Consider the following 16,502-nt stretch of genomic DNA (forward strand, 5'->3'; position numbering starts at 1 on the left):
AATTTTGCGTGCCATGCCCCTGTAGACGCGGTATCTCCGGGTGCGCATTTTTTGGCAACCCGGTTTCTTAAAGGTGCTGAGCGGTTACACCCTCCCAGGAGGGTCGTTCTCCCTGAATGGATCCTTGATATTGTACTGGAGGCTCTCACGAAGGCCCCGTTTGAGCCCATACACTCCATAGAGTTGAAGTATCTATCTATGAAGACAGCCTTCCTCTTGGCAATCACCTCTGCGATGCAGGTCAGTGAGCTACAAGCGTTGTCGGTGCACAGCTCCTGTATGCATATTTGGGATGATGGTAGCAGGGTGTCACTGCGTACAAACCCTGCTTTCCTCTCTAAGGTGATCACAGCCTTCCACAGGAACCAGTCTGTGGAACTGGAGTCTTTCCATCTACCTCTGTGTTCTTAGGAGGAGGATAGGAGATTGAACTTCCTCTGCCCAGTGCGGGCATTGAGGTGTTACGTGGATAGAACAAGAGCCCTGCATCATTCTGACCAGCTTTTTGTCTGTCACAGGATACGAACCCTAGGACAGCCCCTCTCGAAGCAGCGACTGTCGCACTGGATTGTGGACACAGTCTCAACTGCGTATGACAATGCTGGCTTGCCCCCATCTGGGAGGGTAGCCACACATTCTACCAGAGGGTTGGCTACATCTTGGGCCCTCTTCAGAGGGGCCTCACTGTCAGATATGTGTAATGCGGCTAGCTGGGCTATGCCACACACTTTTCCCAGGTTCTATTGCCTTAACGTAATAGATCCTTCCTTGCCTTCATTAGACACGAGGGTCCTTGAGGTTGCACCCTCAAGGACCACTAACCTTGGGTTATGCAGTTCTGATGCGTCCCTCATATGCTGCCGTTTCCTTCTCCCTCGCGACGGCTCTGGTATACTTTCCCATAAGTAATGTTTTGGTGGTCGTCTTCGAATTGAAAGGGAACGTTAGGTTACTTACTGTAACCCTGGTTCCCTGAAAGAGAAAACAACCACCAACCAGCAAGGTGGCATCGGTCACCCTCACAGGTTCGATACAAAAAGAGAAATGGCTTCCGTGGGCCTATCGGCAGCTCTGATATAAAGAGCTCAGTAAATACCTACCAATAGGCAGGCAAATCGCCTAAGTAATGTTTTGGTGGTCATCTTCTCTTTCAGGGAACCAGGGTTACGGTAAATAACCTAACGTTATTCATCCATGTACACATATGTAAAAAGCTAGAATATGTGTGCTAATATATAAAAATGGTAGTAAGCTTCATCTTAGTGTACGTTGTATTACTACTTTTTGCAATTTTACTTAATACATATATATATATATATATATATATATATATATATATATATATATATATATATATATATATAAATGTTTGACTTTAAATGTTTATTTACAATTACCAATAGGTCATCATATTTTTTGTGAGTTTTTAAACAGTCCTTTTACTGTTTTTGCTTTATAAGCCAATGCAATCACTTAATTTGTTGTAATTTGTCCAACATATATTTACGATCCTTTATTTGCATTCTGTGAGAAACTTAAAATAAAAGTGTGATATAAATTATTTCTAGAACTGCTGGCAGGTAAAAGTCTGGTGGCCAACACCTTTTTTTATGGTTGGTTCCACTCCATCAAATACTCACAGGCTTTTCTTTCACAGTTTCCACTTGGATGGGTTTTTTCAATGACTGTGCTTCGACTGGAATCTCTGTCATATGCTTCTTCTCTTGTGTCCTGGACAAGGAGGTTTCTGCTGGCTCAGTAGTAGGACCACCCTCTGCTTGCTTACTTACTTGAAGAGGTGGAGTAGTCTTATCTAATTTCTGTACTGCAGGTGCATCAGTTTCCTTTTTCTGTTCAACTTGATCTGTTTTCTGAGGTGTGTCTGGCAAGGGCTTTGTAGGCTCAGTGACTGAAGCTTTCTCATTTTTGTCTATCTTGACCTCAGGTTGGCTTATGTCTTTAGGCTTCTGCGGTGGTGTTTTGTCAAGAGAAGGTGTCCTCGTCAATTGCTTTGGAGGTATTTTCTCCTCCTTCTTTTCTATTACAGGGACTGTGGGTGTTTCTCCTTTATATGGCTCTTCCTCCTTTTTTTGTTGCACTTGTATAGGTGTGGGTTCAGTGATGACTTCAGTGCTTTTTTGAGTAGGTGGCTGTTCTGTGGGCCCAGGCTGAATTTTAGGTCCTGGGGGCTGCTTGGCTGCTGGTTTCACGGAGACAGGCATTGGCGGTGTCATTTTTCCCATGTCTCCAAGTTGCCCAGTAAGGGCCCTTTGTGTCTGGCAGTTTAAGCAAAGCCATTCTTTCTGTAAAAGAAACAGTGGGTATAATATGTTACTATCAATTTAATTCAAGTGAAATAAACTGTGTTAAGTTGCTAATTACAGTATCCAATCGAGCACCAGAGTTTGACTAGTTAATGTACAACATAACCACTTACTATAAAATGACCATGTTTTACCTATTACTACATACTTTAACAAAGGGTATCATGCTGTCTCTATGGGGATACGTTATATAGAGCCCAGGTTTTTGTTTAAGCCCAACCAAGTAAATATTTGCCTACATGTCCACAACCATGTAATTATAAAGCACTGGCTCCATGTAATTACACCCATATAGTTGAATTAGATGATGAATCACCCAAATGTAAACAAACAAGAAGCTCCTGTTTCCTTACAGTGTTATCCAACTAAAGTACTCTAGATTATCATTTACACAACACACTTTACCATACAGATCTAGGAAATGTATTAAGATAAACATTATTTAAAATGACTGCTACTGGTATTAAGAAGCAGGATGTGATATATCCTCTCTACCTTTAATATCGTCAGAAGTATGTATTTAAGATGGTTTTGTCAACACTTAATTTAAATAAAAACAATATCAATACAGAACAAGTAATAGAGCAAGCGCTGCATTAGAGAAACTTTTAAATGATTGTCAGTTTTTACTTTCTTTTAGATATAGTGAAACAAGAGGAGTATATTTCAGAAGTAAAAGACATCCTGCAAAATTTTGAAAAAACATTTCATTTCTGAAAAACATTGTGTGGAATGCTGATGAATTTCTGGCATTATGTAACAAAAAAATAAATAACAATAGGTATGTAAATCTGAAAAACAGTATGCATATCTGAAATTGCTCTTGCTATGGTATTCAATTATAGATAATTTACATGTGATATCTGTAGCTGTAATGTCTGTAAATTGATTGATTTTAATAGGGCATTCGGATAAAAAAAGGTATTGATTTATACAAACATTCCTTTGAAGGTGATTTAATGTTATAGCTTCAATTTACAACTGAATCAAGTGATTCATTATGTGACTGCTAACCTTGAGGTACAAAAAAACCAAGCACAATCTGATGTGTTGCCATAGTTCAAGTGGAAAAAACAGTTCAAGTTCAAGCTTGTTGCAATAGCAGGAAAAAAATCTGTTGAAAAACATTTTATAAAAATAGTAGAACATACATACACAGTCTATATATATATATATATATATATATATATATATATATATATATATATATATATATATTTAGACCGCAATAGTTCAGGACAGTACAGACAGTAATAATTTTTTAAAAAGGTCAGGAAAACAAATGAAACCGTGAGTACTACAAGACACCTCTCTCTCAGTACTGCTGAAATTAATATAATTGAAGCCAATAAAGAACAGAATACTAAAAAAACAACCGCTTGGGCTGTGTCAGTTTTTAATGATTAGTCAGCACAAACAAAAAATAATATGAACTGGAAAACTGCAACTAAGACTGAAATAAACACAGTTTTAAGAAGTTTCTACAATATTTAGTTAGCAGCTACACAAGCTTGCGAGCTGGCCTGAATCATTATTTAAATTATCCCACAGTGGGACGATCTATAAACCTAATTTCAGATACCCACTTTAAAACAGCGTCTTCATTTCTGTCCTTAAAACTTACACAACATCACCCTGCTGTATCCCAAACAGACTTGTCCAACTGTGTAACCAGCCATTTAATTTAGAAAACGGTACATTCCCTGGTACAGTCAACTTCATGAGACAAATACTGAAAATATTCTGAGAATTTATTTAATTTATTTGAATTTATTTAATTATTTATCACAAATAAGTTGTTTATCTATTAAATTAATTGGAACTATTACATTTATTGGAACTATCTTTCCTAGCGTAGTAATATATTTAGGAAAAAATAAACCTATATTCATTTTTAAATAGAAATGTATCTATATCTTTATTTCTAAAAACTAGTAACCCATTTTATAAGCGCAATAAGACACTCCAACGGCCTCGTGCCTTACTACGACCCTGGGCGTGCGGTTATTCTAGCACAACCAACACCCTGTCGTGTCTTATTGCTTACATATATAGCACTGCTTTTGACAAAAGAATCATATCTCATGGTTTGCGTGAGTGCTACAGTTTTCAAGACATAACAATAGCCTTTATTATGTATCCTTAAAAGAGCCACTTGGGGTAAAAAGCAATAGCCTACAGTATGTAATGATCATATATTTATAGTGACACGTGAAACTCATGTAATTGTGTTCCCTCAGATGTTTCCAAGGCAATACTATTCCCGGAATTCCATGCAACAGCATCAGGGTAACTTGTGTGAAACTGATTTGTATTAAATCATTCTCATGATAAATGAGTTCAGGTGGATTTTTTTTAAGGCACCAGACCTCTAGTTCTTTGTCTTACATAGTTGCATTGTGGGTATTATTTTCTGATATTCAAAAACCCTGCTTAAAACTGGAAACTGAGCAGTTTTATTCCTACTTTTTATTTTAAAGAAAAAGTAATGCCATTTGTATATCTAAAAACAAATTATAAATCAGCACTCATAAGCTCTTCAAGTCAATTTATAGTCTCTATAGGCAAAGTATAGGGATTACTTTGCACTGGTTGAAGGATACATTCAATACAAATTAATTTAAAATGTCATATATTCGGAAGAAGTGAAACATGCTATCAAACATATAAAGACAGGAAAGGCACCCGGAGAAGATGGCATAATGATTGACATCATGAAAGAAGGAGGTGAAGAACTGACAAAAATACTGTCGCATATTTTTACAGATTGTATTAAGCAAAAGAAAGTGCCAAACGACTGGAACAATGCATCGGTGATACTTTTACATAAGAAAGGAGATAAAGAAGGCCTCAAGAACTACAGACCTATTAGATTACTTCCTATAATCTACATCTATATCATTTTTAACAAGATGCTCACCAACAGACTTCAAGATAAATTTGACTCGGCACAATCAAATGAGCAAGCAGGATTCAGGAGTGGATTTAGCACAAAGGATCATCTTCAAGTTGTACGGCAAGTGATTCAAACCAGCAACGAGTACGAACTACCACTTTGCTTGGGATTCATTTACTATGAAAAAGCCTTTGACTCTTAATACAGATCTTACACAAGATCTGTATTACATTCTCTGAAAAAAAAGGAATTGAGAAAATGTACAGAGACTTGATCAGCACCATATACAAGAATGCAACATCCACAGTAAGACTCCATAAAAACAGCGACAAAATCAAGATTAAAAAAGGAGTTCGTCACTGAAGATCAATGGAGCCTACTTGAATCACCTACGATTTGCTGACAACATCCTCATATTTACAACGTGCCCAGAAGAATTACAAACAAGAACTACACGAGGCTAGCATCAAAGCGGGTTTGAAAATGAACCTGAAGAAGACTCAAGTCATGTTCAATAAATATACCACTCCACAGGCAATTGAAGTCAATGGGATCAAGCTTGAAGAAGTCAATAACTACCTATACTTAGGACAGTTAGTTTCGGCAATAGAGAACCAAATGTGTGAAATCAACTGATGAGCAAAAATGGGCTGGAGTGCCTTTGGAAGATTAAGCATGGTTCTGAAACGGAAACTACAACCAATGTGTTACCAGTGCTAACTTATGGATGTGAAACCTGGACCCCCAATGCAAAAATGACTCAAAAATTACAAAGGACTCAACGGAGTATGGAAAGATGCATGCTAAGAATAACAAGATGAGACAGAAAAATGAAGGAATGGATAAGAGCACAAACAAAACTATGCAATGTTATTATAAGAGCAAAAAATGAAATGCCGGTGGCCGGATATGTAGCAAGAAAAACAGACCATTGCTGGACCAAGGAGATACTAGACTGGATCCCAAGAGATATAAAGCAACCAAGAAGAAGACCTCCAGGAAGATGGCAAGATGAAATTAGGAAACACGCCGGAGCAACGTGGATGAGGGCCGCAGCAGACAGGCTTTTGTGGAAGAATCTTGGGGAGGCCTTCATCCAGCAGTGGATTGAAAATCTGTATATATATATATATATATATATATATATATATATATATATATATATATATATATATATCTGTATGTATATATATATATATATATATGTTCGCCCCATGCCTCGCCACACCCCACACATCTGTATATTACAGTATAAACGTACAGGCTGTCGTGTGTCATTACTAAAATGTGAACCATACTACAGGGATAAAGGTAACATTCTAAAGATGAAAAGATGTGCACAACAGTTAGAAGTAAAAAAGCCATAGATCTTCTGTTAAAATGAAAAGTGTTAACCATAGCATCAGCTGGCCATAGCAGTAAGACTGCATCTCTAGGAAGCATGGCATTGTGCACAGTAGTATGGGCATTATGATGTAACACCCACCCACAAGATTTACAGAAAGACTTACTCTAAATCCCGGAAAGGCCTAGAATTCCTGATTTCCTGAAGTCAAAACAAGCAATGAGTGAAATGAATGTGACTGATATGACTGCAGCATAAATAAATACAAGGATGTGGATTTCCTGTTACAGTGTTATAATTTTGATATAATATTTAGAAAATTATGAATTGTCAAATAGTCTGGACAGGTGTATATCATATGTTCTAGTAAAAAATAAATCCCTGATAAACACCTAAAATGACCAAAATTCCAATGTGAACACCACTTTTATTTCCACAACAGACTGCTTCAATTCTGGAGTACAGTGGTGCTACAATAGACATACTGCTAAACTGCTTGTTAGTTAGAATCAGAAGGATTTGTGCAAACAGTGACATAGCAAAGGTATGGATCCCAAGATCAATTGCTGCGAGTTGCGGGAAAGGTGGAGGAGATGTAGAAAAGGTGTGTCACATCTAAAATTATTAATTTAGCGCCACAGATATTTTTGTTTAGCCAAAAGTAATGTTCATAAAACTGTGGGTCTGTGTGATTAATACATTTGTTTGTAGCACTGTATTTGATAACCGGCATTATTGATTTAGCCCTACAGATTAATCGTTTTTGCCCTATATTTCTAACATGTTAGCCCTATGCTTGTAGAATGAGTACAGTGTGTATAATACATCAGTTTCCAGCATTGTATTAGATACCTGCAGTATGCAAATGTTGCACCGACGAGACTAAAACGAAATCGAAGGGTATTTTTGACCTGTGATGTTTCGATTTTTATACATATCAGAAAAATCGTGCTGCTGTAAATAAAAACATGCTGCAAAATACCTTATAAAATATATATAAGGATTCTAAGGATATTTTTTATGGATATTGTGACTAAGTATAACATATTTAATATACATATGTTTTCCCCATAGCATTTTGAAAAACAAAGTGTACACTGAAGGTTCAAGATGTGGGATTTACTGTAGTGCAGGTTTCAAGCATAGGGAACCAAGTGGTGTCAAAAATTTGCATTGGTATAATAACTAATGTTTTTTTTTATTATTATTATTTACTGAATCTGTGCAGGATATTTGCTAGTAATACAGACACTGAAAAGGACAGTATCGAATTGTAAATATTGTAAATATAGGGGAATGACCCTTGTTGTGAGAAGGGTCAGGAGAAAAAGTGAACTGTTGCCTGGAGGTTGAGACTTCACATTTGTAGGGTTATATAACACTGTACACCAAATGTGTTAGTGATTTGATATTGACATTATGATGCCTGCCATATTGGTCATTTGACTTTAGGTTTCTGTTCCGTAATATTTGGTATATAGTTCTATTACTGGGGCTGTCCAGTAAAAAATGAAGTTTCACTACTACCTTATATTAACCTCTGGCCAGATCCATACTGACAATACATCTGTGTCCCTCTTATTCCTAAAATATTGTGCATTTGGTAACACTAACATCAAAGAGTATGAAATATATCAGTCATCTTAATTACTATATTATTTGTGTTAGAATGACATCGTATATCATTTTGTGTTTTAATTACCGGTACATCCTGGTGCATTTTTGTGCATACAAGTTTCTAGAAGGCCAACTAAAGCATATTATTGTGAAACAGAGAAGTACCAGCCCTCCCTAACTGATTATGATCTGATTATGATCTCTGCTCTATACATATGGGTGTCTTTGAGACCTGCAGAATTTAATAATCCAGGGTCATCACAGGCAGATAGATTTATTTAACAGGTTTTCAAGTCAGAAGCAGTTTTAGAATATTATTGGCATTCCCTCAGTATCAATTGCAGTCAGATTAAGGGTAGATGTACTAAAGTGTTGCGTCTGTCACAATTGTTGCAAACCACATGAAAACCAGTCATAAGTGTAGCATGAAATGTACTAAACAAACGCAACGCTGTTAGCATCATTTTAATTTAAAAAATGCAAATTGCTTTTGCAAATTGTTGCTTTTGCAGTTCTTCTCTCTGGGTATTCCTTCACATATGGTGTTTCTGTATTTCTATAATTATTTTCTTTATTATCTCATTTTAAATCAGACCTGCAGATTTTAATATTTATCCATGTATGTGGAAATATTTTTGGGGGCTTTATGCATATCAAAATCATTTGTTGGAAAAAATAGTATGTGAGTATGAAGACACATTGCAATTCATTCTAGCAGACTGTCCACCCACAGTCCACACATTTTAATTAGTCCTCTTCTTTCTTTTATATCTGTGTTGCACTCTGTTGATGAATAGAGACTAGAATAATTACTGTAGCTACACTGTTTATACTCAGGGGTTGTATGTAAGTGATGTTTTCTCCGCACTTGTTAAACAATGCATGTTCCTAGTTGAAAAAAAAGACCAGGTTGAAAACCACTGCACTAATACTTGAGTGACTCATAGTATACTGTGGCTTATTCCATTGGGTCACCACTCTATTTCACTACAATTTCCATTAACGTTTTTAATTGCTCATTAACACTGGATCCTGTCCATAACATTTTCTGCCCTAGCATTAGTGTGCACTGTATGATCATATTATTATTTATATCTGAAATACAGTGCCTGTAAAACAATGCAGTTATGATTATATTCTACAATCATTCATGTATTTTTAGGATAAAATTGGAAAGAAAAACTGACAGAGCTTGCTTTGACATCAAAAATACTGTATGCTTCTAATCTCATATAAATAATAGAAATTGCAGTACTTGTAAATATATAAATTGTAGTATATATTATATATATATATATATATATATATATATATATATATATATATATATATATATATATATATATATATATATATATTGTGACAAACAAGTAAGTGGGGGAGACCAAAAACCGGAGATCCAAACAGGAGATTCTCAAAGAATGGACTGTATGGTCCAGGTAAGTTTATTATTTACACAAAAATAAACAAACAAACCAAAAATAATATGCCTAGCCCTGTTCAGGCCTAACTGACTTTCTTCTTTCTCCCTCTCTACACAGTGAAATCAACAAACACCGCTCCACAAGGTCCAACACTTCCTGCATTGCCAAGATGACCGTTCCAGACCTCCCAGAATAAAGTTTATTTTTTAAAGTCTCTCACGTGTCCGTGTGGTTATTTTTATATTCAATCACAAAGTCACATGCCTTCAGGTTTACCTCTCACTCCCAGGGTCCCTATTTGGCTGGCTATATTAGTTTAACTTTCCCACACTGTAGCAAATTAACATTGGCGATTTAATTCACCCGCCAATTTAACTAAAAAAAACAAATCGCATAAACTGCAGCAGTCCTGACTCACATACCCCTTTCAAGCTTGCAACAGGCTGTGGTATTCCAGTTTTATTCCAAGCAAACTGGAGTCTGGAGTCTGTTCCCTGCGGCAACCTCCCACGAACTGCCCTGACTCTCTCAGCTTGCCTCCTTATATACCCAGGAGTCCCTGCCCATCCTGTCTCTGCCACAGAGACATTGTCTATACCTTTTAGGATTTTGAATGTTTGAATCAGATCGCCGCGTAGTCTTCTTTGTTCAAGACTGAATACATTCAATTCTTTTAGCCTGTCTGCATACGACATGCCTTTTCCACAGGGAGGCTGGGAGGCTGTGTGGTCCAGTGGTTAAAGAAAGGAGCTTGTAACCAAAAGATCCCCAGTTCAAATCCCACCTCAGACACTGACTCATTGTGTGACCCTGAGCAAGTCACTTAACCTCCTTGTGCTCCGTCTTTCGGGTGAGACCGTAATTGTAAGTGACTCTGCAGCTGATGCATAGTTCACACATCCTAGTCTCTGTAAGTCGCCTTGGATAAAGGCGTCTGCTAAATAAACAAATAATAATAATAATAATAACGGAGGCTCCAGGGACATGTATTTTTTTTTTTTTTGTTATTTTTTTACTCTCGGACAGCCATTTTAAAAAGCGACAAAGTCTGGCTTCATCACAATATATATATATATATATATATATATATATATATATATATATATATATATATATATATATACATACATACATACATACATACATGTATGTTCACTATTTAACTTGTTATTTATAACCTGCTACTTTTATTTGAAGCCCCTGCAGTACATTATTACCATTCATTAGTGTTCCTGCTATACAATTAACCCATCTTATGCAGAAACACTTTCCTTTATTAGTATTCAGTGTGTGTAGTAGATCAAAACGAGGGCCCCATTAGTTGTTAATATCTCTCTAATCCAGGCATGTTAAGAGTTTGTGGTTGAGAAATTGGAAACCGTATCCCCAGGGATGTTTGTCTCCTCACGTGTATGCAAGGAGAGTCAGTGTGCCAGGGCAGTGACGAAGTCACACTGATTGAGATGGTTATCGACTCACAAGGTTAACAACTTAACCTTTTCCCAACAAATGAACCAAATAAGCCAAGTACGATAATTAAAATCACATTTTTTCACATTTATTTAAGATGGTGTTGACTTAATGGACCAGTTATACAAGGTATTGGTTGGTAAGATGCAATTTTATTAAATTGTAAAAAAAAAAAAAATCTTTTGAAAATAGGTTATAAAATTCACATTCCGATGTTTACATTTTAACACCTTCATGCTTTATGATGAATTGATAGCCATATCAACTCTGGTTGGTATATACTGTATATGTAACACACATTAAAACTATCAATGTAAAAGTACTGTCTCTATTCAACTTCAAAAATCACATGACCTTGTCACAAAGACGGCCGGAGTGGGTGGCGTCAGACCAGACAGGAATTCAAACACAGACAGTGGTTGTGATGAGCTGAGTGCAATGGCTGCACTCAGCGTTTATTAACAAATAAAAGGTTTGAACAGACAAAAACACGGGACACGGCACTTGCGCCAAAATAAACAGACAAACAAAACGGACTAACACTAAACAAACGGTGCACGGACAGACAGACAGACACGGTGAGTACAAACAAACTTATCTTTACGTTTTCGATTTTACACTATTTAGTTCTCCTCTCTCTCTCACCCGTTCTCCTCTTCCGAACACCCAACCCTGAGTGCAAGAAATGTGCGTCTATATATACTATTGTGCTGGGATTCAATTACTAATTAATTATTCACTTGAATCCCAGCACGTGAATTAATTCTGTGCAACCCCGTGCTCACATATTACATTTAACCAGCACGTGAAGTGATTTGTGCTCTCCTCGTGCCTAAATACAAATCTACACTTTAAATACACGTGAAACACAGACCCGTTTATATCCCGTGTACCAATCTATACACCAACATTTACACACGCAACATACAACACAAATGCACACAGGGGCGGGGCGCTTTGCCACATATACCCCCCCTTGTGCGCAGCACACATGGCCTCAACGGCCACCTCCCCCCTTAAAAACCCAGGGGGGAGGTGTCTCGGGCTGGGAAGGGAGGCTTCAGTGGGCCCTTGGCTGGCAATGCTGTCAGCACCCCTGCCGGTAGTGGCACGGCTGACAGCCTGTTGGTCCCATCCTGCAGCGAAAAAGCTGCGGGGGCAGGTGGTCCCCCGACCTCCCCCTTCTTCGTAGCCGGCAGCTCCCTCCTGTGGGGCTCCGGCCACAAGAACTCCTGCAGCGAAACTGCTGCTGGGGAAAGTGGTCTCCAGACCTCCTCCCCCTTCTTCGTGGCCGGCAGCTCCCCTTTCTGGGGCTCCGGCCACCGTACTCCCTGCGGAGGTACGGGCAGCAGAGGCAGCTCCTGCTCCTCTGCTCCGGGCGGTGGCGGAGGCAGAGGCAGCTCCAGCTCCTCTGCTCCTGGCGGTGGTGGAGGCAGAGGCAGCTCCAGCTCCTCTGCTCCTGGCGGCGGTGGAGGCAGAGGCAGCTCCAGCTCCTCTGCTCCTTGCGGTGGTGGTGGCGGAGGCAGAGGCAGCTCCTGCTCCTCTGCTCCTTGCGGTGGTGGTAGCGGAGGCAGAGGCAGCTCCTGCTCCTCTGCTCCTGGAGGTGGTGGAGGCAGAGGCAGCTCCTGCTCCTCTGCTCCTTGCGGTGGTGGTGGCGGAGGCAGAGGCAGCTCCTGCTCCTCTGCTCCTTGCGGTGGTGGTGGCGGAGGCAGAGGCAGCTCCTGCCCCTCTGCTCCTGGAGGTGGTGGAGGCAGAGGCAGCTCCTGCTCCTCTGCTCCTGGAGGTGGTGGAGGCAGAGGCAGCTCCTGCTCCTCTGCTCCTGGCGGTGCTGGCTCCCTCTGCTGTGGCGGCTGGGCATGTGCACGCCGTGCTGCCTTCAGCAGCATAGCGAGAGGCTGCTGGGGGACACCAGCATCCTGCCCTTCTCCCCCCCAAAAATTTTCAGGGGGTTGAGCCTGTAACTCCTCCCCTTCTGGCTCTTGGGGCTGAACCAGCAGGCATTTTCCCTCTGCTGGTGGCTTTGGTCCCAGGGCTGTGGAAGCCCCGACTTGCCTCCCTTTGGGCTGTGGACGCCCCGACTCCTCCCTTTTGGGCTGTGGACGCCCCGACTCCTCCCTGTTGGGCTGTGGACGCCCCGACTCCTCCCTGTTGGGCTGTGGACGCCCCGACTCCTCCCTGTTGGGCTGTGGACGCCCCGACTCCTCCCTGTTGGGCTGTGGACGCTCCGACTCCTCCCTGTTGGGCTGTGGACGCCCCGACTCCTCCCTGTTGGGCTGTGGACGCCCCGACTCCTCCCTGTTGGGCTGTGGACGCCCCGACTCCTCCCTGTTGGGCTGTGGACGTTCGGGCTCCCCCCACTCAGGCGTAGGACGTTCGGGCTCCTCCCACTCAGGCGTAGGATGTTCGGGCTCCTCCCACTCAGGCGTAGGACGTTCGGGCTCCTCCCACTCAGGCGTAGGACATTCGGGCTCCTCCCACTCAGGCGTAGGACATTCGGGCTCCTCCCACTCAGGCGTAGGACATTCGGGCTCCTTCCGCTTGGGCTCCTCCCATTTGGGCTGTGGATGCTCAGGCTCCTCCCATTTGGGCTGTGGAGGCAAAACCAGCAGGCATTCACCCTCTGCTGGTGGAGATGGGGACAGCAGGTACTCACCCTCTGCTGGTGGAGATGGGGACAGCAGGTACTCACCCTCTGCTGGTGGAGATGGGGACAGCAGGTACTCACCCTCTGCTGGTGGAGATGGGGACAGCAGGTACTCCTCTGCTGGTGGTCCTGCTACCTGGGCTGCTGTTCCATTTATGGTTGCCTCCAGGTAGTTGAGGACAAACTCCACACCTTCCTCCAAGGTGTTTGGGGTGTGTTCCTCCTGATAGGCCTCCCATCTCTCACTGTCCATCATCCACAGGGCCTGGACGACTATGGGCAGAGACTGGGCCTCCAGCCCAGCATTCTCCAGCATCCAGTCCCGCACTTTGATGGCGTCTTCTGCCATTTTTTTTTTTTTTTTTTTTTTTCTTTTTTTTTAAATCCAAACTGCGGTTCCTGCTCTGGCCTGAGTCCTGGAGGCGCTGTCGATCCCACGCAGGACACCACGTGTCACAAAGACGGCCGGAGTGGGTGGCGTCAGACCAGACAGGAATTCAAACACAGACAGTGGTTGTGATGAGCTGAGTGCAATGGCTGCACTCAGCGTTTATTAACAAATAAAAGGTTTGAACAGACAAAAACACGGGACACGGCACTTGCGCCAAAATAAACAGACAAACAAAACGGACTAACACTAAACAAACGGTGCACGGACAGACAGACAGACACGGTGAGTACAAACAAACTTATCTTTACGTTTTCGATTTTACACTATTTAGTTCTCCTCTCTCTCACCCGTTCTCCTCTTCCGAACACCCAACCCTGAGTGCAAGAAATGTGCGTCTATATATACTATTGTGCTGGGATTCAATTACTAATTAATTATTCACTTGAATCCCAGCACGTGAATTAATTCTGTGCAACCCCGTGCTCACATATTACATTTAACCAGCACGTGAAGTGATTTGTGCTCTCCTCGTGCCTAAATACAAATCTACACTTTAAATACACGTGAAACACAGACCCGTTTATATCCCGTGTACCAATCTATACACCAACATTTACACACGCAACATACAACACAAATGCACACAGGGGCGGGGCGCTTTGCCACAGACCTAAATAAGGATGCCACATTAGTTCAGAAATCAATGCCATGGTCAGCAAAACATTTAGCATGCAGATTTATAACACTACAGCAAATGGCTCAAATGGTTTCTTATATACAAGGCTTTGACATTAGTAGCAGCAGCTTTGCAAAAACAACTGTCAGGAAGGGGTTATTATATGACATCCATCCTTGATCTAGAGAATCACGCAAATCATCTATGCACCGCGTATGAAGGCAATATCGCTAAGTGTTAGGTCTTCATCACAAGGAAACCAAAAAGTCACATGACCCCAATAGGCAGCCATCTTAGGTCACAGGTCAAAGTGAAGGATGCCATTAGATTTTGCCCAAGGAGTTTACATAACACTGAAAATGTGAAGTTGTCATCTTAAATGGCTTATGGGATATGAGCAGGTGTTGCGTCACTATGATTACCATACAAGTTATTTATATTTTTTTAAACTGAAGAAAGCTTGGACACCTGCTTTATATACAAACTCACACTCAATGAAAAGTCCCGCCAAGTACACTGAAAATGTATTATACAGGTGCTACAACTTCTACCTTTTAAGAATATTGTTGTATTGTTCTGCTAACAGTTGCTGTCCATATAGTACTATGAAATTAATAAACATGTTATTGCCATATTTTAAAAGCTTGCTTATGTGTAGAGGTTAATGTAGAACTGACGATAATGTTAGATTTGACCTGAGTCACGAAAGGGGTCAGTGAAATAAGTTTAAATGAAGCCACTTCTATATGCTTCAGTGACTTTGAAAAAAATCAAATCTGACTATTTTCCAGACAACGAGGCAGAACTGAAACTGTAACTGAAACATTAACATGGAAGACTTGAATAATACATACATGTTACTGTACACTGTGTTGCTTTACTGAGAATAATATAAACTAATTATTGCTGTTCTTTGTTGGCCATGCAGATTATAACACTTATTCTAGCCACACAGTAATTATGCCACTTGATTTACTCATTCATGCACTGATAATCATCAAATATGTATTATAATTGCAAGCCTGGGTTCCAAAAAGTTCTTCTAAAAAGACATTATCAGTTTTGGATGGTTGTATGAAATATAATCCTTACATAAAAAAAAGAACGGTAAATTGAACAACTCAGGGGGTTCTTTTTTTTTGTTTTTGCAATTATGTCTGAGCAAGTAAAGTAGGTAAAGTAAATCAATACTAATATTATTCCACCTACATTATTTTGATTGTATGCAGGCCATAACTCTTTCTGGTAGCTGACTAAGTGGTGTAGTAACTACATGGAAGTGCCTGCTACCTCTCTTAAGCACAGTAGACAGCATTTGTTTCTCTGACCTCAACAATAAAGGTCGTTACACGCGTGCTGCGACCAGTGAGTATGAGCTGCAATGCAACTACAATAGAAGGGCACTGGTGCAATGCAAATTAAATACTGAATTCCATTTTTAACATGATGTAACTGAGCAGAGCTCTCCCACCAAGTATGCATTATACTAGGAAATAATAAAATACAAAATAAAGGAGGCAGAATAATAACACAACATATTTTAATAACCCAAATATTTTAATAACTAGCAATGGCATGGCCAGTATTTTGATCTGCCATTGCTACACTCATTTTGTAGACCCCTTATTATTGTGTGAACATGTTTACAGTACTAGCACATGAAGAACTGAACCTGGAAAAAAGAAAACCTTGATCATTTGAGATAGTCTTCATTG

At 40.3% G+C, this 16,502-nt stretch overlaps 1 protein-coding gene across 16 annotated transcripts in view; it reads right to left on the minus strand.

Annotated features, from left to right (window-relative positions):
- LOC117419698 (protein piccolo-like) overlaps positions 1-16,502 on the minus strand; it is a 109,155-nt gene that overhangs the window by 73,426 nt on the left and 19,227 nt on the right. For all 16 annotated transcript variants that reach the window (XR_009307248.1, XM_058985881.1, XM_058985880.1 and 13 more), the window contains exon 4: positions 1,641-2,303. Coding sequence is in view for 15 of the 16 variants with exons in the window: in XM_058985881.1 (XP_058841864.1) it covers positions 1,641-2,303 (663 nt within the window). In the remaining variant the exon portion in view is untranslated. The remainder of the gene's footprint in view (positions 1-1,640; positions 2,304-16,502) is intronic.

Source organism: Acipenser ruthenus, chromosome 14 (genome assembly GCF_902713425.1).
Source record: "Acipenser ruthenus chromosome 14, fAciRut3.2 maternal haplotype, whole genome shotgun sequence".
In the NCBI taxonomy this organism is placed as follows: Eukaryota; Metazoa; Chordata; class Actinopteri; order Acipenseriformes; family Acipenseridae; genus Acipenser; species Acipenser ruthenus.